Source organism: Phaethon lepturus, unplaced genomic scaffold (assembly GCF_000687285.1).
Source record: "Phaethon lepturus isolate BGI_N335 unplaced genomic scaffold, ASM68728v1 scaffold25492, whole genome shotgun sequence".
Classification (NCBI taxonomy): domain Eukaryota; kingdom Metazoa; phylum Chordata; class Aves; order Phaethontiformes; family Phaethontidae; genus Phaethon; species Phaethon lepturus.
In genome coordinates, this window is record NW_010525951.1 from 20,314 (window position 1) to 36,457 (window position 16,144).

General features: G+C 41.7%; 1 protein-coding gene across 1 annotated transcript in view; it reads left to right on the forward strand.

Annotated features, from left to right (window-relative positions):
- The window catches only part of PIKFYVE (phosphoinositide kinase, FYVE finger containing), a 62,690-nt gene that overhangs the window by 17,617 nt on the left and 28,929 nt on the right, over positions 1-16,144 (forward strand). Inside the window, exons 7-14 of the mRNA XM_010282926.1 lie at positions 1,417-1,555; positions 4,208-4,365; positions 5,159-5,270; positions 7,040-7,187; positions 7,663-7,830; positions 13,138-13,200; positions 15,457-15,586; positions 15,934-16,114. Of these exons, the coding sequence (XP_010281228.1) occupies positions 1,417-1,555; positions 4,208-4,365; positions 5,159-5,270; positions 7,040-7,187; positions 7,663-7,830; positions 13,138-13,200; positions 15,457-15,586; positions 15,934-16,114 (1,099 nt within the window). The remainder of the gene's footprint in view (positions 1-1,416; positions 1,556-4,207; positions 4,366-5,158; positions 5,271-7,039; positions 7,188-7,662; positions 7,831-13,137; positions 13,201-15,456; positions 15,587-15,933; positions 16,115-16,144) is intronic.

Here is a 16,144-nt window from a genome sequence, read left to right on the forward strand (position 1 = left end):
TTAAAGTAGCTGTTGTGAAACAACTGGTAGGAGTGCTTAATGATGGACTTTCATGTCAGTCTCATCTTCCACATAAGAATGCTTTCTGTTAAGCTGCGTAACTCTGCCCATTTTAAGTTCAGAACAGCAGAAGGCTGGCAGAGTTTTAGCCTGCCTTGAATACCTGACTATGACAGAAAGTTTTTGTTTATCGTCCCTGGATGTATGTGGATGTAGTGCCAACATGGTTTCCTTTGATTCTGCATAAATGACTAAAAAGGGACCTAACTAAAACTAAAATCAGCCCAGTATTCCTCCTCAAGAGACAGAGGAGGAAAAAGAAGTGATTTTGAGACTATTGTACTTTCAGTGCCTACTTTCTTGCAGTACAAAAGCTGAAATAGGGTGACATTGTTATTTCATGCCTGGTCTCAGTCACATCGTCCATTGAGAATTCTTGGGAATAATTAGAGTGTCTGTTAGCCAGTTAGCAAGCTCTGTGAAGTTATCTGAGTTCCAAAGACTAGAGGCTGGCAACAGGTCTCATTGCTGAGGCCGCTGTAAGCCTCTTGAGTCAGTTCAGCATTGGTGTTTTAAACATCCCTGTTGCTGTATGCAGGACCGTTTTCCATCCTTATTCCTGAGAGCGTTGTTATCATGAATATCTTACACTGAATGCTTTTTGCTGCTGCGTGATGAGAGGTTGCACTCTGGTTATTCAGAGGCTTAGTCTAGTTGTGGAATATTGGAGCAGAGGGTATCTGGAACTTGTATTTGCATTTGTAGCTTTGCAATGATTATTGCAAAATGGTGTGTTTGTACTGGAGTACATTTCCTAACAACTGGCCTGAGATCAGGTGGATGCTCCATATTGCAGTACAAGGAAAATTGCCAGCTGAAGTGACCAGCTTCAGCAGACAGTTTAGCTGCCCTAGGCAACAAACTTCCAGACTCTACAAGGTGTCAGCCATGTATTTCAGAGAGCTGAGGAGAAGGAATTTTAAATGGGTCAAGGAGAGGGGGAATCTCAGTGCCCTGTTACAGGGATCATGGTGCTGGCTGCCCTTGCTGGTATCTGTCTTATCTCCAAACTGCTGGGCCTTCTAAGTACCTGGCATCCCATCCCTTCCCCAGTCTATTCAAATGCAGACATATGAATTGCTGTGCCTAAACTTAGTTCTAATTGCTTTCTACAAAGAGCTTTATGAAAGTTGTATGTTTAACTTAAACATTCCAAAGCAATGGACTTCCTTCCTAGGGATCTTTTCTTCTGCTTTGACAGTGGAGGAAGCTTTAAGCAGTAAGTCTGTACTGAGGAGAATGAACAATGTCACAGGCTTAAGTTCCTTTTTTAGCATGCTACAAGGTCAATGCCTGCTCTGGCAAAGCGCCACACAATGAACACTTACACTTCAACTCTTCTCTCTTCCACTACAGATCAGCCAGCATCACTAACCTGTCACTGGATCGATCAGGTTCACCAATGGTGCCTGCCTATGAGACATCTGTCAGCCCCCAGGCCAGTCGCACACATATGAAGGCAGAGACCAGCGAGGATGAGCGCAAAATCCTTCTGGTACCGATCAGGCTTCTGTTTGTCACACTCTGTGAAGGCAGTGAAGTTTGACTTTCTTGTATCGTGCAGCAGGATTATCTTACTGCCTTTAAAGGCTCTAGTCTGCGCACTCTTACCTGGATCCCTCTTCCAGGTGGTGTGGGGATACGAGCATATTGATGCTACTTTAGGCACTTCCGTCTTCCTTAAACAAATCATAGTTTCATGTGGTGTTTGCCTAAAACTGTTTACAGTTTTAGTCTTGGGAAGTGTTACGCAGTGTGGAATTGGTGTATGGTGGCTCCTTGTGGGTTAAATCTGTCATGGTTGCAGCTGTAACGGGATGACCTGATTCTGTGTTTCTCCAAGTTCAGATTTTCCCTTTCATAGGCCACATAATCAGAATGTTTAAATGGCTGCTTCAAAATGTTTACACCATGATGTGAATGAGTTAAAGCTGTTACAGCTTATAGGGCCAAAACATAACTTGGCCCCTGCCCTTGCTTGTAGAAGAAATACAACATTTTCCAGAAGGCTGTAGTGACGTACCTGTTTGAAGAAAAATCAATGTGCAACAGTGTTCTGTGTAATCCTATTATCCCCTTCCCACAGAGGCACTGTTGGAGGTGGCACTTACTGTACAGTTTCAGTAAAAAACAGTGTTTCTTTTCTTTGGGGGGGGGGAAGTGTTTCCAACAAATGGGGCAAAAAAGATGCAGAGAAGGGAGTGTTTTTCACACATTAAAAGGTTCAAGATTGCTCCACATTGCCAGTTTAAAATCAGGAAGGCTAATTTCTGTGTTGTCAGGTAGTTGCACGCTGTGAGCAAAATGCATAGAAGGATTCCTAAGGGTACATAAACACTCTAGATCCTGTTCAGTTGCACAACTCCTTTCCAAGGTGCTCTGTAAGTGATAACCACATGAGGGAGAAGCATTTTTAAGGCATATCGTTACATCACCCTGCCCCATATGTTAATGCAGGAAAAAGGAAATTTAAAATGCTGTGAATGCAACTTGGACCAAGATGATCAAGTCCCAGTGCACTTCAGCTTCACATTGTTTAATTTTTTTGGCTGCTTCCTTCCTTGAGGGAGAAGAGGATTTGTGGTATCACTTCTGTTCATGTTAGAGCAGAAGGTGCAGTGTCAATTAATGTAGGATTTTCTGTGAATTCCCACTGTTCAATGCCCTTAGCATGTGGAGCTGACTCTATCAGGAGTTAATTTAAAGCTTAACATATTCCATTAAGAAGGCTAATGAACTTTGCTCATGAAATAAAAGGTAGGGGAAGATATACATACACTGAGGTAAGCATATACTTCTGTGAACTAGAGGTCAAAATCCTTGAGTTGAAAGGATTTGCTGTGTTCTGCCAGTTTGTTCAGTTTACTGAAGTCACATGTGAGTTAAGGGTAAACTACAAGGCAGCTGAACTGTGGAATCACCAGTTGCATCAAATCTTGTGATCCTGTGACACGTTCCATTACTGATCCATTTGACCCTATGCCTGCTACAGAAGGGGATCTGAGCTGATGACATATTTTTAGGACAGTACCTAGGACAGCCACTGCTGGAAATAAAAGCAGAAAGCCAGTTCAGTAACAGAAGTGGAGCAAAACTCTTGGATCTCAGGGCACCCTTGGTAAAGTGCAGTTATGTGGGTCTGGCAGTTAACTGGAAAACTGAAACCAGTTAAAATTTAATTGAAGTTCTTTTTTATTGTTACACAAAACCGGAATGAGTGAGGCATTTGAGAAAGTGAGCTGCAGTGTCTCTTCTCCACCCCTTGGGGTGCTCTGTTGCTCTCTCAAAATGATCCCAGGTCCCATTTTCCACTCTGCAACAATGGATTATGCTGTGCCAAGCTAGGGTACGTATGGGGGAGCAAAAGGGGCCAGGTACAGAGAGACAGCTCAGCTTGGATGGAGCATAGCCTACACTAGAGTTGGTGTGTATGCTTAACAGGCCTGAAAATAAGTTTGAGGTATAGGCTGAAGTGTTCCAAGTAGTGAGGGGAAGAGATCCACAGATTCAAAAACGGTTAATTGAGTTGAGAGGGGTACACACCTCTTTTGCTTAGTGGCCAAAGCTAGCAGTGTCTAAAAATGGCTTGATAATGGACAATAAAAAAGGAATCCTCAAAAAGAAATGTTATCCCTGTACTTGAACATAGCAGCATGCATTGCTGTGTCAAGTACTTGCTTTATAGCTGGGCTTGATAATGGACTAGTATGCTTCACAAAGCCTAGGCTAGGTTGAGCACAGACTATATAGAAAAAATCTCTTGCAAAGGATTAGTTTTCATTGTCCTCTATATTTACACATACTACCTGAGTTTGAGAGTAGGATGCAAGAGGGCAGTAGTGAGGACATAAGTATTTTGTAGGCAGTACAAAGTCTTGCTAGATTAAAAACAAAACCCCCTTAACTCTGAGGGTACCCACTTTGTTTCTTCCTTGTTCTCAGCTTTATATAAAAGGAAGGATATAATGAGCTGACGTCTGTTTGCTATTTCTGTTTAGACCTTTGCATAGGTTGTGCAGAATGGCTTAGATTTTATGCCTGTTTGGAGGGCTTTTGATCTAGAAGGTGATTTGAGGGCCCAGGTTGATTGCCTTGAAACCCTTGCTAAAGTCAGAGTAGCAAGTAACTTGCACATCTCCCTGTCCAGGACTCAGTCCAGCTGAAAGATCTGTGGAAGAAAATCTGTCATCACAACAGTGGGATGGAGTTTCAAGACCATCGCTACTGGCTGCGGACGCATCCCAACTGCATTGTGGGAAAAGAGCTGGTCAACTGGCTCATCAGAAATGGGCACATAACCACAAGGTAACCCTGATGCTTTAGGACAGTGGGTGTGGCAGGAGGTTGTGAGTTTTAGCTGATATAGAGTACCTTAGACTGCAGAGATAGACCCCTTTGCAGGGAGGTGAGAAAGAAAATTGATTTCTCTACTGCCTACCAAAGCAGGTAGGGTTCTGACTCTGTGTGGCCCAAAACAGCAGGGCACAGGGGGCTGTCTGTTTTGGGAGATAGTGTGGGAAGCAGCTTATAGGACAAGTATCCCTCAAACAGTTGGAGAACAGTGAGTGTATTACAAAGACTGTCCAAAAATGTTCACTGATAGTCCAAAGGGCAAGTCTGCCCCTGGGATCAGAGATCACTAACAGCGTTTGACAGCTAAATTTTTGGTGGGGTTGGCAGGGTCTTAACCTTGTAACTAAGTATAAAGAATCTGGTGTATTTAACTGTGCGAGAGGGGATAAAACTGAGACAGTTCTGAAGTGTAGAGTAACAGTCCACACTCAGCAGAGATGCTCAGTATATATAACTCAAGCTAGCAATATTGGAGGAACACAAACAATATGTCTTAATCATCTGTTGGACACCTCAGCTGAGTTTAGAGTACTGGCAGTCTCTTCATCTAGGTCCATGCTTGAATCCGTACACTCTGCTGTCTCTCCACAATGTTTTAAATAGTGTCTGGTTAAACATAGCAATGGGATACTGATGAGTCAGACAGTGCATAGTAAATGACTTTCCTTTTGTAGCATGCTTGTACCATAAACCATGTGCATTTGGAACTAGACTTAGAAAACCATCTCTGTTCTTATACCTCCAGGGCTCAAGCCATTGCAATAGGGCAAGCGTTGGTTGATGGACGCTGGCTAGAATGTGTCAGTCATCATGATCAGCTCTTCAGAGATGAGTATGCTCTCTACAGACCATTACAGGTAAAAGGAGTAGGAAAGCTATGGTTCTTGCTGGGTTTGGCTACTTACTAGGATCTCTTCTAATCATGTTCTCAGCAGCTGTTGTATGCTTTCTAAATCAGCTCTTCTGTACAGAGACTTGGGGTCCAGGCCTTTTTTTCTTGGTGGTTTCAAGCCTGAGGAAGCTGCATTTGCCCAGAAAGCTTTGGGGCTGTCCTCTGTGGAGGATCAGTTGTTACACGTAGTGCTGCCTAAAGTGGAGGAAAGGGTCTCTAACCTAGGCCAGTGCGTCTCATAGTGGACATCTTCCACGGAGACCTTGGAGTGGCACAGTCTGTGCTTGTGGCAGCTGTGCTATCGTGCAGAATGTAGAATTTGAGTGCAATTACTGGTCACTGAGACACAATGGTGGTCTTCAAAATTCCTTCTTTAAAAACTTCCAAAGAGTGGATATTTTAGATATACAGAATTGAATGTTCTTATATATTGTACTGGTAACCTTCTTCTGATCTGCAGTGATGGCAGTAATAAAGAATTCAGTACCATAGCCCATGATGCAAGATTGGGAAGGGGTCTCTCTCATGCCTCTGAAGTAGGACTGGCTAGCTGAGTGGGAGGCAGGGAACCAGTGACCAGAGATGCTAGCCTACCATATTTCATTGCAATCAAACTTGCCAAGGGGTAAGAGCAGTCACTGGCCTCAGTGACTAGCTTGGTATTTTTTAACTTCAGTAAGATATCTCTGTAGCCGCTTTGTTACCTGAAAGCATTCAGTTGAGAGTCTTCCATGTTCTGCAGCTTCTCACAATAAAGAATGGCTTAGTTGTCCCATGGGCCTCAGTCAGAAAGCTTGCAGCCATTACCATCTTGTCTTCCTCGTGCATTTCAGCTCTTGGCCACAGTTACATGGTCTTCTATTGAGATTGCTCTGGTCTTCATCTGGTATCTCAGCTAGTTAACTGCACTGTCTCAGTTTGCTAGTAAAAGCTTGCCCTTAACTAGTAAGTGCTTATGGATCTTTGCTTGTAATTATTTGTAAGGGCCTTAGGTTATTCAAAGTTTAAAGCCAATTCTTGTTCCAATCAACTGAAAGCACTGTCTGATCTCATTTCTCCTGGACAAGAGTCAGGAGAAACAGTGTTGCTGACTCAGTTGCTTGCTGCACTCACTGTAGCCAACGGAATGATAGCGAGAACTTCCTCCTGAGGTGACTGGAGGCATCAGGATGGCTGACAGAAATTGCTTAGATGCTCTCCAGGTTCTCTGGCACCCTAGCCATGCTTTGTTTTGACACAAAAAACAGCTAGAGCCTGATTTGTGAGTGAAACTCTTAGAGCTACTTTGTTCAGTCACAGAATTGCTCCAGCAACTTAGAATTAGCCTCCACCAAAAGATGCATATTCTGGTTTCTGGGCAAAGGACATGGTCATCACCCACCTTGGCTGGGGATAGGGAGCATCCAAAACAGATTAGCTGGATGTGGTGACAGAAAACATGCAGTAGAGTAAACTCGTCCTTTAGTGCCACTTAGTCACAACTTGTGTGGAGGTGGGGAGGAGGCAGAGACTAAGCATGTGGGAAGTGTAAAGAAATACTTGTTTCCTGTCCTGAAGAGTTCCTATTTCATGCCAAGGGAGGGTGGCTCTATGACTAACCTGACTCAGCCCACTGAGATTGTCTTCTGATTTTTAAAATGTCTGATCTGCAATTGTCACAGGCTGCTTTCTAAGGCTGCTTAATATTCCAGCAGAGCTGCACTTTGACACTTTTTTTTCTTCCTTGTCTTCTAGAGCACGGAGTTCTCGGAAACTCCATCTCCAGACAGTGACTCTGTGAACTCTGTGGAGGGGCACTCTGAGCCATCCTGGTTCAAAGACATCAAGTTTGATGACAGTGACACAGAGCAGATTGCTGATGAAGGAGAAGATAACTTAGCCAGTGAGTTCTCACTCTGCCTGCTCCCCTGTTATCACTAGTCCTTCGGGACATAGTAGTTTAACCATGTCTTGCTTTGTGTGTGTGTGTACATTTGTGTGAATGTGCACGGGTCTCTAAGGATCTAAGCAAACTATAACCTAGCTAGTCCTCCTGTTTCTTATGATGGATACAGTATTTGTATTTAGTGGAACTGGTAAAGCTTCATACTTCTAATGGAGGAGAAGCATGTAAATTGCTGCCTTCTCTTTCTTAGGCAGACTTCTGCTTGATTTGGGCCCTATAGTAATGCACTAAAGAAGGTCCAATATGTCAGCATGCACACATGAAGATAAGAACTATGAAAATACTGTATTCCTGTAGTATTGCACACTTGTCTTTATGTATTAAAGACAATTTTTCTCCTCTCCGGTACCCTCATGATACCCATTTGAACCCTTCTCCTCCCTGTATCTTCCCCCTTACCCAACACTAAAAGACTCCGCCAGTCCTAGCAAGCGCACTTCAGTAAGCAGCTTCCAGTCCACAATGGACAGTGATTCAGCCGCCTCCATCAGCCTGAACGTGGAGCTGGACAACGTGAACTTCCATATCAAGAAGCACTCCAAGTACCCACATGTGCCCCCTCACCCTGCCGACCAAAAAGGTATGAGGTAGTCATCAGCTGGAGTTGCACATGATGGAGAGCTGGGCCCTAATAATACTGACCTGTTTGGACACTACTTTTGTAGCTGTCTTACAGAGGGGGAAGTATGTTATTTAGCTGGCACTCGCTTGCAGTTGTGATGTGCTCACCCTTGAGGAGGCTCAGTAGACCTGTTGAAACACCTTCTCTGCAGAGTGTGTAACTTCCCCTGTGACTTTCTCTTTGCAGTTGAAGCAAAGTCTCCTGCCTTTACATAATAGGGCAGATCCACATATACAGTTTCTGGCTAACTGGGGTGGAAAAATAGTCCATACATAAACCAGTTTGATATGTGTCTCTACAGTCTGAGATTAAACTGAAAAAGAAGACAGGCCTTATTGCTCATCCATAAGGTTCTTCTAACTTAATCCATATGTGTAACATTTGTTCAAAAGGGAACATGCACTTAAGTGAAGTAGGAAGAAATCAAATACTCAGTGTTGGAGACTTCTTTTGAAAGTTTGTTTTTTTTTTTTTTTCTCCTAAATAAGTACTAAATTGAAAGACTTTAAGTAATAGCAAAATCCTTATGGAAAAAATAATGTGCCTGCCTGTTGACAGCTGCATTCTCTAAATTGGACAAGGGCTGACTGAAACCAGGGCTTGCCACTGGCTTGGGTCTAGTATATTCTAGTTGCTTTACATGCTGGGTAGCAATTGATGTCTCTGCTCTGCTTCCTTACCTAAGGTTACATCAGCTTTGTAGACTTCTATCTTTGGGTGCTTCTAAGGAGTTTCTTATTCTTAATTATTGTTTCACCCCACCCCTTCAGTATATCTAACTGTGAAAGATGATCCAGTGTTAAATAATTTGGACTCCTTCTAATGAATTCATCCTCTATAAAGTCTAACAGATCTCTTCCGTTGTTGTGGATCAGAATACAAGACTTAACCTTATGCTTGCATACAGATTGCATTTTTTGAAACTGTAAAATGGTCACTGAAGAGAGTGAGGGAGGAGAACTGGTCACAGCTGACTGTAAAAGTGTGGTAGACATGGGAGAGAGAGTGAGGCAAATTAGAGGGGGCATTTATCAGTGCTTATTGTAGTCACCTTTTGTTATTTGCTAAAAATATGTGTAAAGAAGGGAAATCTAACTGCTTATTTTTCCCCCAAAGAGAAGAGCCGAGCAGGTTCAAAATTTGAGTTGATGTCAGATGACTCAACTGTAGGGAGGGGTTGTCAGCACTGCTGACACTTGTTACTGGTTCCTTTCAACTTGTTTCCAGCTCCTGCCCTAATAAAATGAAAAGATAATGCATCTGCAGGGAAGGAAAGGTGTGGAGAGGGAGAATATATCAATTTATTCCTTTTAGGAAGGAGGGATGCTGGATTAAGTTAGCTTGAAACAGTCCCAGGTGTGGTGCAGTATCCTATGAATTTACAGCTGTAGCAGGTTTATCTTTATCAGTGTGTGTTGGCAGTAAAGCTGGCAGTAGTCAGTTTGGCTCTGGCCAGCGTTAAAGGACTTGTAGAGTGATAGTCCTGGTTTCAGACATATCTCAGTCTCTTTTTCTTTATACAAAAAGCAGTACCTGATGAAGGGGAAACATAAGAAAGCCTACCTCTCTCAGAAACTGTTAACCAAATCAAGGCTTCTTATAGCCAGAACTGAAGCTTTTGTGAGAAAGGTTTTGATGATGGAGAGCTTGGAGAAGATCAGCAGAAAAGGCAAGTGGTGAGGGTACTGAAAGGAGAGAGATTTCTGCCGTTGAATTATATATGTTGGCAGTACTCTGCTATCTTTGATGAATCTCTGCTGACCTGTGTTTGTTATCTGTTCCTGAAATGTGTGATCTCATAACCAGGTTATTCTGTAGGAGTGTAGTTCATAGTAGAAAACTAGGAACAATTCCTTTTAAGAGAATGGATTTTCCTTGAGGGGAAAGTATCAGTAATATGTCCAGAACTGCGATAGGGTGGAGGTGTGAGTCATTAAAACGCACTGTGGAGAGGTAGGTATTATCCTGCAGGTTTTTTTTAAAAAATCTGTATCCTCTGCAAGTACAAAGGACTTACTGTACATCTTTTTTTGGATCCCTGGCATGAGAGTCTCTAGAGGAAAGACCTAACCAGGGTGCAACAAGTTAAAATGAGTGACGACATCTTGAATAGCAAGAAACACTTGGCAATACGGAGACTGGAATTTCGTCGGTACTTTGGACTAGATGTCCTAGATGTAACTAGATGTTTGTTATTCAAGGCCTTCTGAAATTAGGTGGGACAAAACTCTACAGTGCATACTGCAGTGCCTACCGTAGTGAAATGGATGACCTCTAAAACTTTGTTCTGGAAATATTAAAGTTGGAGTGCAAAGAGTTTCTCCTTGTGTTCCTGATTTATCCTGGCTGTATTCAACAAGAGATGCCATCCAGGATGTTACAGAGTATCACAATGATTAGACAGCCAAGACTAGATAGTTAAGATTCTGTGTAAAATGGGAAATGGTTATTTTAAGAACAGAGTACTGTGGTCAATCAGTGACGTGGTGTGATTGCTGCTGTCAGGGGTCAGTAACTTTCCTGTGACCATTGTGGACACATGTATTTGGCTTGATTTCATTGGAATTGTCTTTTTTCCTTTGACTGGATGACGGTGACTTAATTTTGTTTAAAACAATGAAGTAAAACTGAAGATCACACCCACCTTTTGAGGCTAGTAACTCAATTTCCTCACAACTGTGTAAATTACAGTCACTGGGGGAGGACTGACAGGACAAAACATCAATGCTAGAAGTGCAGGTCAGCTTTGATCTAAGCGGTTAGTGGGTTTATTCAAATGATTAAGGGATATGCAATTTCCACCAGTCACAGAGGTCAGCTGCTTTGAAGCAATGACCTGTGATGTACCAGCTGTGTTTTAGAGCAGAGTGGTTTGTATATAGTCCGAGTCCAATGGCAGGACTTCGTGTGATGTTATAGGCTGAGTAATGTCTGGTGTGTTTTCATGAAATTCTAAGTGACTCCAAGTTAGCTGGCTTGTAGTATCTTACAAGTGAGTATAGCGACTCATTTATAGTGTCATCTGCCTAAAGACAATGGTACTTTATAGAGTGTATCAAAATGAGAAACAGTAAGATTGCTTTCTGCATTTAAATGGGGGGAAGAGATTAAATTACTTACTTTAAATGTGGGTTTTAGTTGCTGTTTTTAAAGATAAACAGTTATCAATATGGGAAACTTTATTTTCTAAATGTCCTTTCAGCCTGATATCCTTGATCCTGGCAGCAGGTAGTTTGGATAGTTAGTTTTTGATGCCTGCATATAGTTAGGAGGGGGAAAGAGAAGAGGATCTGAGTAACCGTGACACAATTCCTTATCACCATTGCTTGCCAAGGCTTAGTGTACCGTTGCCAGGAGCCTTTTTGGTGCACCTTCTTTTGAAGGTGCACCTCAGTTTTCAGTGGTTATCTGTGGATCCATACATGCTTTTTTGCGTATCTAGAGGAAAAGCTGTGGTTGCTGGCCAGTGTCTTTTGATGTTTAAGGAGAGCAATCTGTAAGGTGTATAAAATCTGTACCTGCTGGTTTCCACTGGACACCTTGTGAATTTCTGTGTGCATTGTGGTATTTGCTTCCAGTGATGCCCTGGAATATCAGACCTAGGAATTTGTATGTTCTGGGTGGGTTTTTTGCTTCTTTTTTTGTTGTGGGGATTTTTTTTTTTTTTTTTTTTTTTTGTTAAGCTGTTCAGGGGAGCTTGTAAGATAGTCTCTTGATAGCTAACTGCTTGCCAACAAGGCTGCAAAACACGATACAGGAACTCCCTCCTCACCCTCAGCATTCTGTGGAGCATGATGCATGTAGGGATGGTAAGTTAAGAAAAATACATGTTGGCCACTCTTACGGTCTCAAACGCACACCTATGAGCATGTTATCTGTTCAGTCTAGGAAGAGGTATGGAACCTTACCTTGTCAGGAACTTTCCCTGGGGCACAACTGGAAGCAAAAGTTATAGGAGGTGAGGCTGTATTGAAGAGAAGCAAGTTCATGTGTAGGTACAGCATGGCATGACTTTCTGTAGGTAGTCTGTGGGTGAATGAATGCTGAGGGTGAGCAGACTTTTATCAAGCAGTAGGTTGCTTGTAATGCTAAACTCTTCATCTAAGCAAGAGATGAAAGGAATCTGCAAGTAACCATCAAGCTGCAAGAGAGGCTTGCAACTTCTTTGGTACATTGATTATCTATTGAGTATCTGTTTGCAAACTGGGCAACTGCAGAAAAGCTCAGATTTTTAAACTGGCGGCTTGTAAGGGGTCTATTGAGTGCTGCTGTTCAGAGATTTGTGATTGCTTGCGTCCTGTCAACTTTCTGTTGCTTTCTCATTGTGTCTGAAAGCTGCATGACTTTGCATTCTGTTTGTTGCAGTAGGTCTGGACCCTTCTCAGGAAAGGTGATAAAGGGTTACCTTCAAACTTCAAATCATCACACTGTATAAGTAGTTGGGCTATTGCTCTTGTTATCCCACTGTACAATTCCTTTTTGTAGAAACAAGAAACCAACTAAAGGCACAACAAGCTTTTTTGTAACCAGCCAGCCTGCATGAAAGATCAAGATCTAGCAAGCTAGACAAGTATAACAGATGGAGCTTCATCCTGTTTCCCATATGTAAAGTGATATATAACTCTTGCTTTCCTTTTGTTGCTGAGAGTCCACCTCTGTCAGCATGGATTCCTCAAAACACTTCAAACTGTTTTAGACTTCAGACTTACAGCTCTTGAAAGGCAGTCTGTCTTTTTTTTTTTTTTTTTTTTTTTTTCTCTCTCTTCAGTGTGTAAGATAAATCTTGTGGCTGGTCTCTCCCTTAGTCTGAGATACTGTATTGGAGTGTGAGAGCAAAATGGCTTCTGAAGCTGCATTTTTAGACCAGAATGAGGAGGCCATTCCCTGTCTGGACATTCCCACGGTGTCTGCTTCCAGCTCAGCACATGTCTATTCAGATCTAGAAAAGTGTGGTGTGGGGTCAATTGGAAAAGCAAATTCTTAACTCCTAGTTCAGTCTTTGCTTGTGTCTACTTTGTTTTGTTTTGTTTCTTCACAGTAATAAGTACTATTCTTGTTGTCTTAGAACTTTTTGATAGAACAAGAATGAGGGGACATTCTTGTCTTGACCACTCATCAAGCTGTTGCTAAATTGGTGACTAAACACTTAGATGAGTAATGCTGCTTCTTCTGGTGTGGGCGTGTACATTGTAATTATATGGGCGCACCAGTGTAACCTGTCATTTTTTTTGTCTCCGCCTATCTCCCTCTTCTCTCCTCTTTCAGAGTACTTGAATCCCGAAAACGGAGGGCAGCAGATGTTCTCTATAAGTGATGCTTTTATTAAAGGTAAGGAGAAACTTCTAATGTTGCTGTTGTATGGTTTTAATATAATGATGAAAACTCCTCAGTACTCCTTTAATAGGGCATTGACCCATTAGACCTTTAGAAATATTTACTTGACAGTCAGTCTGAACTTATTTGTGGCAAAACTGATACATAAACTATACTCTAACTATTTTGAATGCACTTTCAAGCTTAAATTTCTTTCACTTCTCAGATTTCTTAATTCAAAAGCACTCAAAGAAAAGCTTTTACTTATCTAAAAAAAAGTGTAAGTGGCAAGTCTCTTCACAACTTCCCCACGCACAAACTTATGTAACAGACACCAATTTTAACTTTGTGTGCAAGCAAATGAAGATGTGATATGATTAATTGCACTTCTTCTAACAGAGTACCTTAAAGCTTCATCTCTTAAATCTTTCTGTGTTTCCCACCACCACCACCTCTACTGCTTCTGAAATGAAAAGCCGTTAGATGCAGTTGTGAGTTTTAAAACCCATGTGCCTTCCAATATCATGGCCACGTGCACTTGTGGGCTCTTTTTCTCCCAATTAGTGTCATTGATTTTGGTGAGCTTGTAAGAGGAGGAAATAAGGGGGAAACCCCAATGTCTGTGCAGGCAAAAGAATAAAATCTTTGATTAAACTGATGCTTAGTTTTTAACTGAGCTTTTGCAGGAAAAAGGAAAGGAGAAAACCCCATCTAACTTCTGTTAATCTTCTACGCAGCTAATTTTGGGTATGGAGCATCTGGAAGAAGTTAATTGTTTGTTTTGTAGAGTCGTCTTTTCAGTAGTCCTGCTTAGGTTACTATTGTATAAGAATTTTGCAGTGGTATCATGCACTCTGAGGAGTTTTAAGCTTGAACTCTGAAGGCTTACATATATGCTGATGAAAATTTATATACTGCTAGCATAAATGACTTATGACATAGTCAGCCATTGTGAGAATGGGGAAGTTTATAACTTCCCTCTATAATATCATAATACCTGTGTGGAAAATAACCTAGTAACTCTTTCAAAGCACAGAAAACTGTGCTGAAAAAAACTCTAATCTTGGTGCTGCAAAACAGGGAATAGTTCTAAGGGGTTACTACACAATATAGTGATTGAAAGCAGCAGGCCCCTTCCAAGTGAGGACTGTCTTTATATTGTTGAAACCTGCTTTCCGTTTTCAAAACCAGAAATGGATATAGATCATGCTGACATTTAGGATTCAAAAAATTGTATTCAGTGGATTCAGCCTTCATTGGCATCCTGTTTATCATAGCAGAGGGATACCTGTGTATATGATGGTTAAGTAGATGGAGATAAGAAGATGTGCTGAGATCTTTTGAAAAGCTTGTGCCACTTTCTTGACAGAAGAACCTTCAGAATTCTGTAGCATTCTGTGACATAGTCTGGATGAATCACAGAATCCTTAAGGTTGGAAAAGACCTTTAAGATCATCAAGTCCAACCATCAACCCAACACCACCATGCCCACTAAACCATATCCTGAAGTGCCATGTTTTTTGAACACTTCTAGTGATGGTGACTCCACCACCTCGCTGGGCAGCCTTTTCCAATGCTTGACCAGGTCTGGATGAACCAGCCTGCTGGCAGCTCCCTCTGCACCTGAGCAGCAAAGAGGTGGTGCGTGGGATCAGGGCTGCAAGTCATATAAAGGTTCAAAAGTCTGACATATGAATTGATAGCGTAGCATTTCTTTAAAATATGGTTGGGAGGTGCACTAAACAAGGCTTTTACCAAGATATTTTTGATAGTTGTCCTGCAACCTTAATGAAACAACTAGATCTTTTAATGCCACTTATACATACATGCCTTCAAAGCAGAAGCTTTTTATGGATCAAATCTGTGCCTTTGACCAATGTTCTAATTCTAAAAGACATTTTGATTATGTATTATGAATATATATGGTATTTGGAATTTGCTGCTTATTTATAGGCAGAAGTGGAATATAAGAATTTTTTTTTTTTCTTTGTCTTAAACTTGGTAACAATTCAATTCCAGAAGAGAAAACAGTCTGCTCTGTACTGGCAGTACAAGGATTTTAGTAGCTCACTTTTCCTTTGTACGCTCACTACTGTTATACTGAATGCGGTTTGCTGCATCATGTTACCATGACGTCTAGCTCAAACTCAGTGTCTCAAGAGACTTAAACTTACATCTTAGTAAATTCTTTCCTTTTCAAAGTAGCCCTTCAAAAAGACACAGGCATTCAACTGTGACCTTATATTAACAAGGTTTGTTTCTCTCTTGCAGAGTCCTTATTCAATAGGAGGGTGGAGGAGAAGTCCAAAGAACTCTTTTTCACGCCCCTAGGCTGGCACCACAGCAATCTGGATCTGCTGAGAGAGGAGAATGGGGAGAAACAAGCTATGGAAAGGCTGCTGTAAGAAACATGTAGAAAAAGGAATTTGCATATCTGGAGTAACAATTCCTGAAGCCCCTCTATTCCAGCAGCTTTCAGTGGGACTTGATCTACAGTGGAAAATACAGGAACTAATTTGCATTAAGAAAACAGCATTTTACAGTATATTTTGATTGGGTTTCTTTCTGTGATTTTTATATATTGAAGTACAGGACCAGAGTTGACTGTAGACCATTCTAGACAGCTGTTCCTTCAGAGGACTTCCTGCACTGTGAATGTTAAGAAATTTACTTCTGAAATGTGACTTCAACTAATCACTGTTCTGTATTTTTCTCACAAGAAGTCTATTCATTGTGCCTTTTTTACAGGTCTGCTAATCACAACCACATGATGGCACTGCTTCAGCAGCTTCTGTACAATGAGTCCCTGTCACTGTCCTGGAGGGATATCATTGTACCTGTGGTCTGCCAGGTAGTTCAAACTGTACGGCCTGATGTCAAGAACAGAGATGATGACATGGATATCCGCCAGTTTGTCCACATCAAAAAAGTAAGTTTCAAACAGTGGATGTAGGGGAAC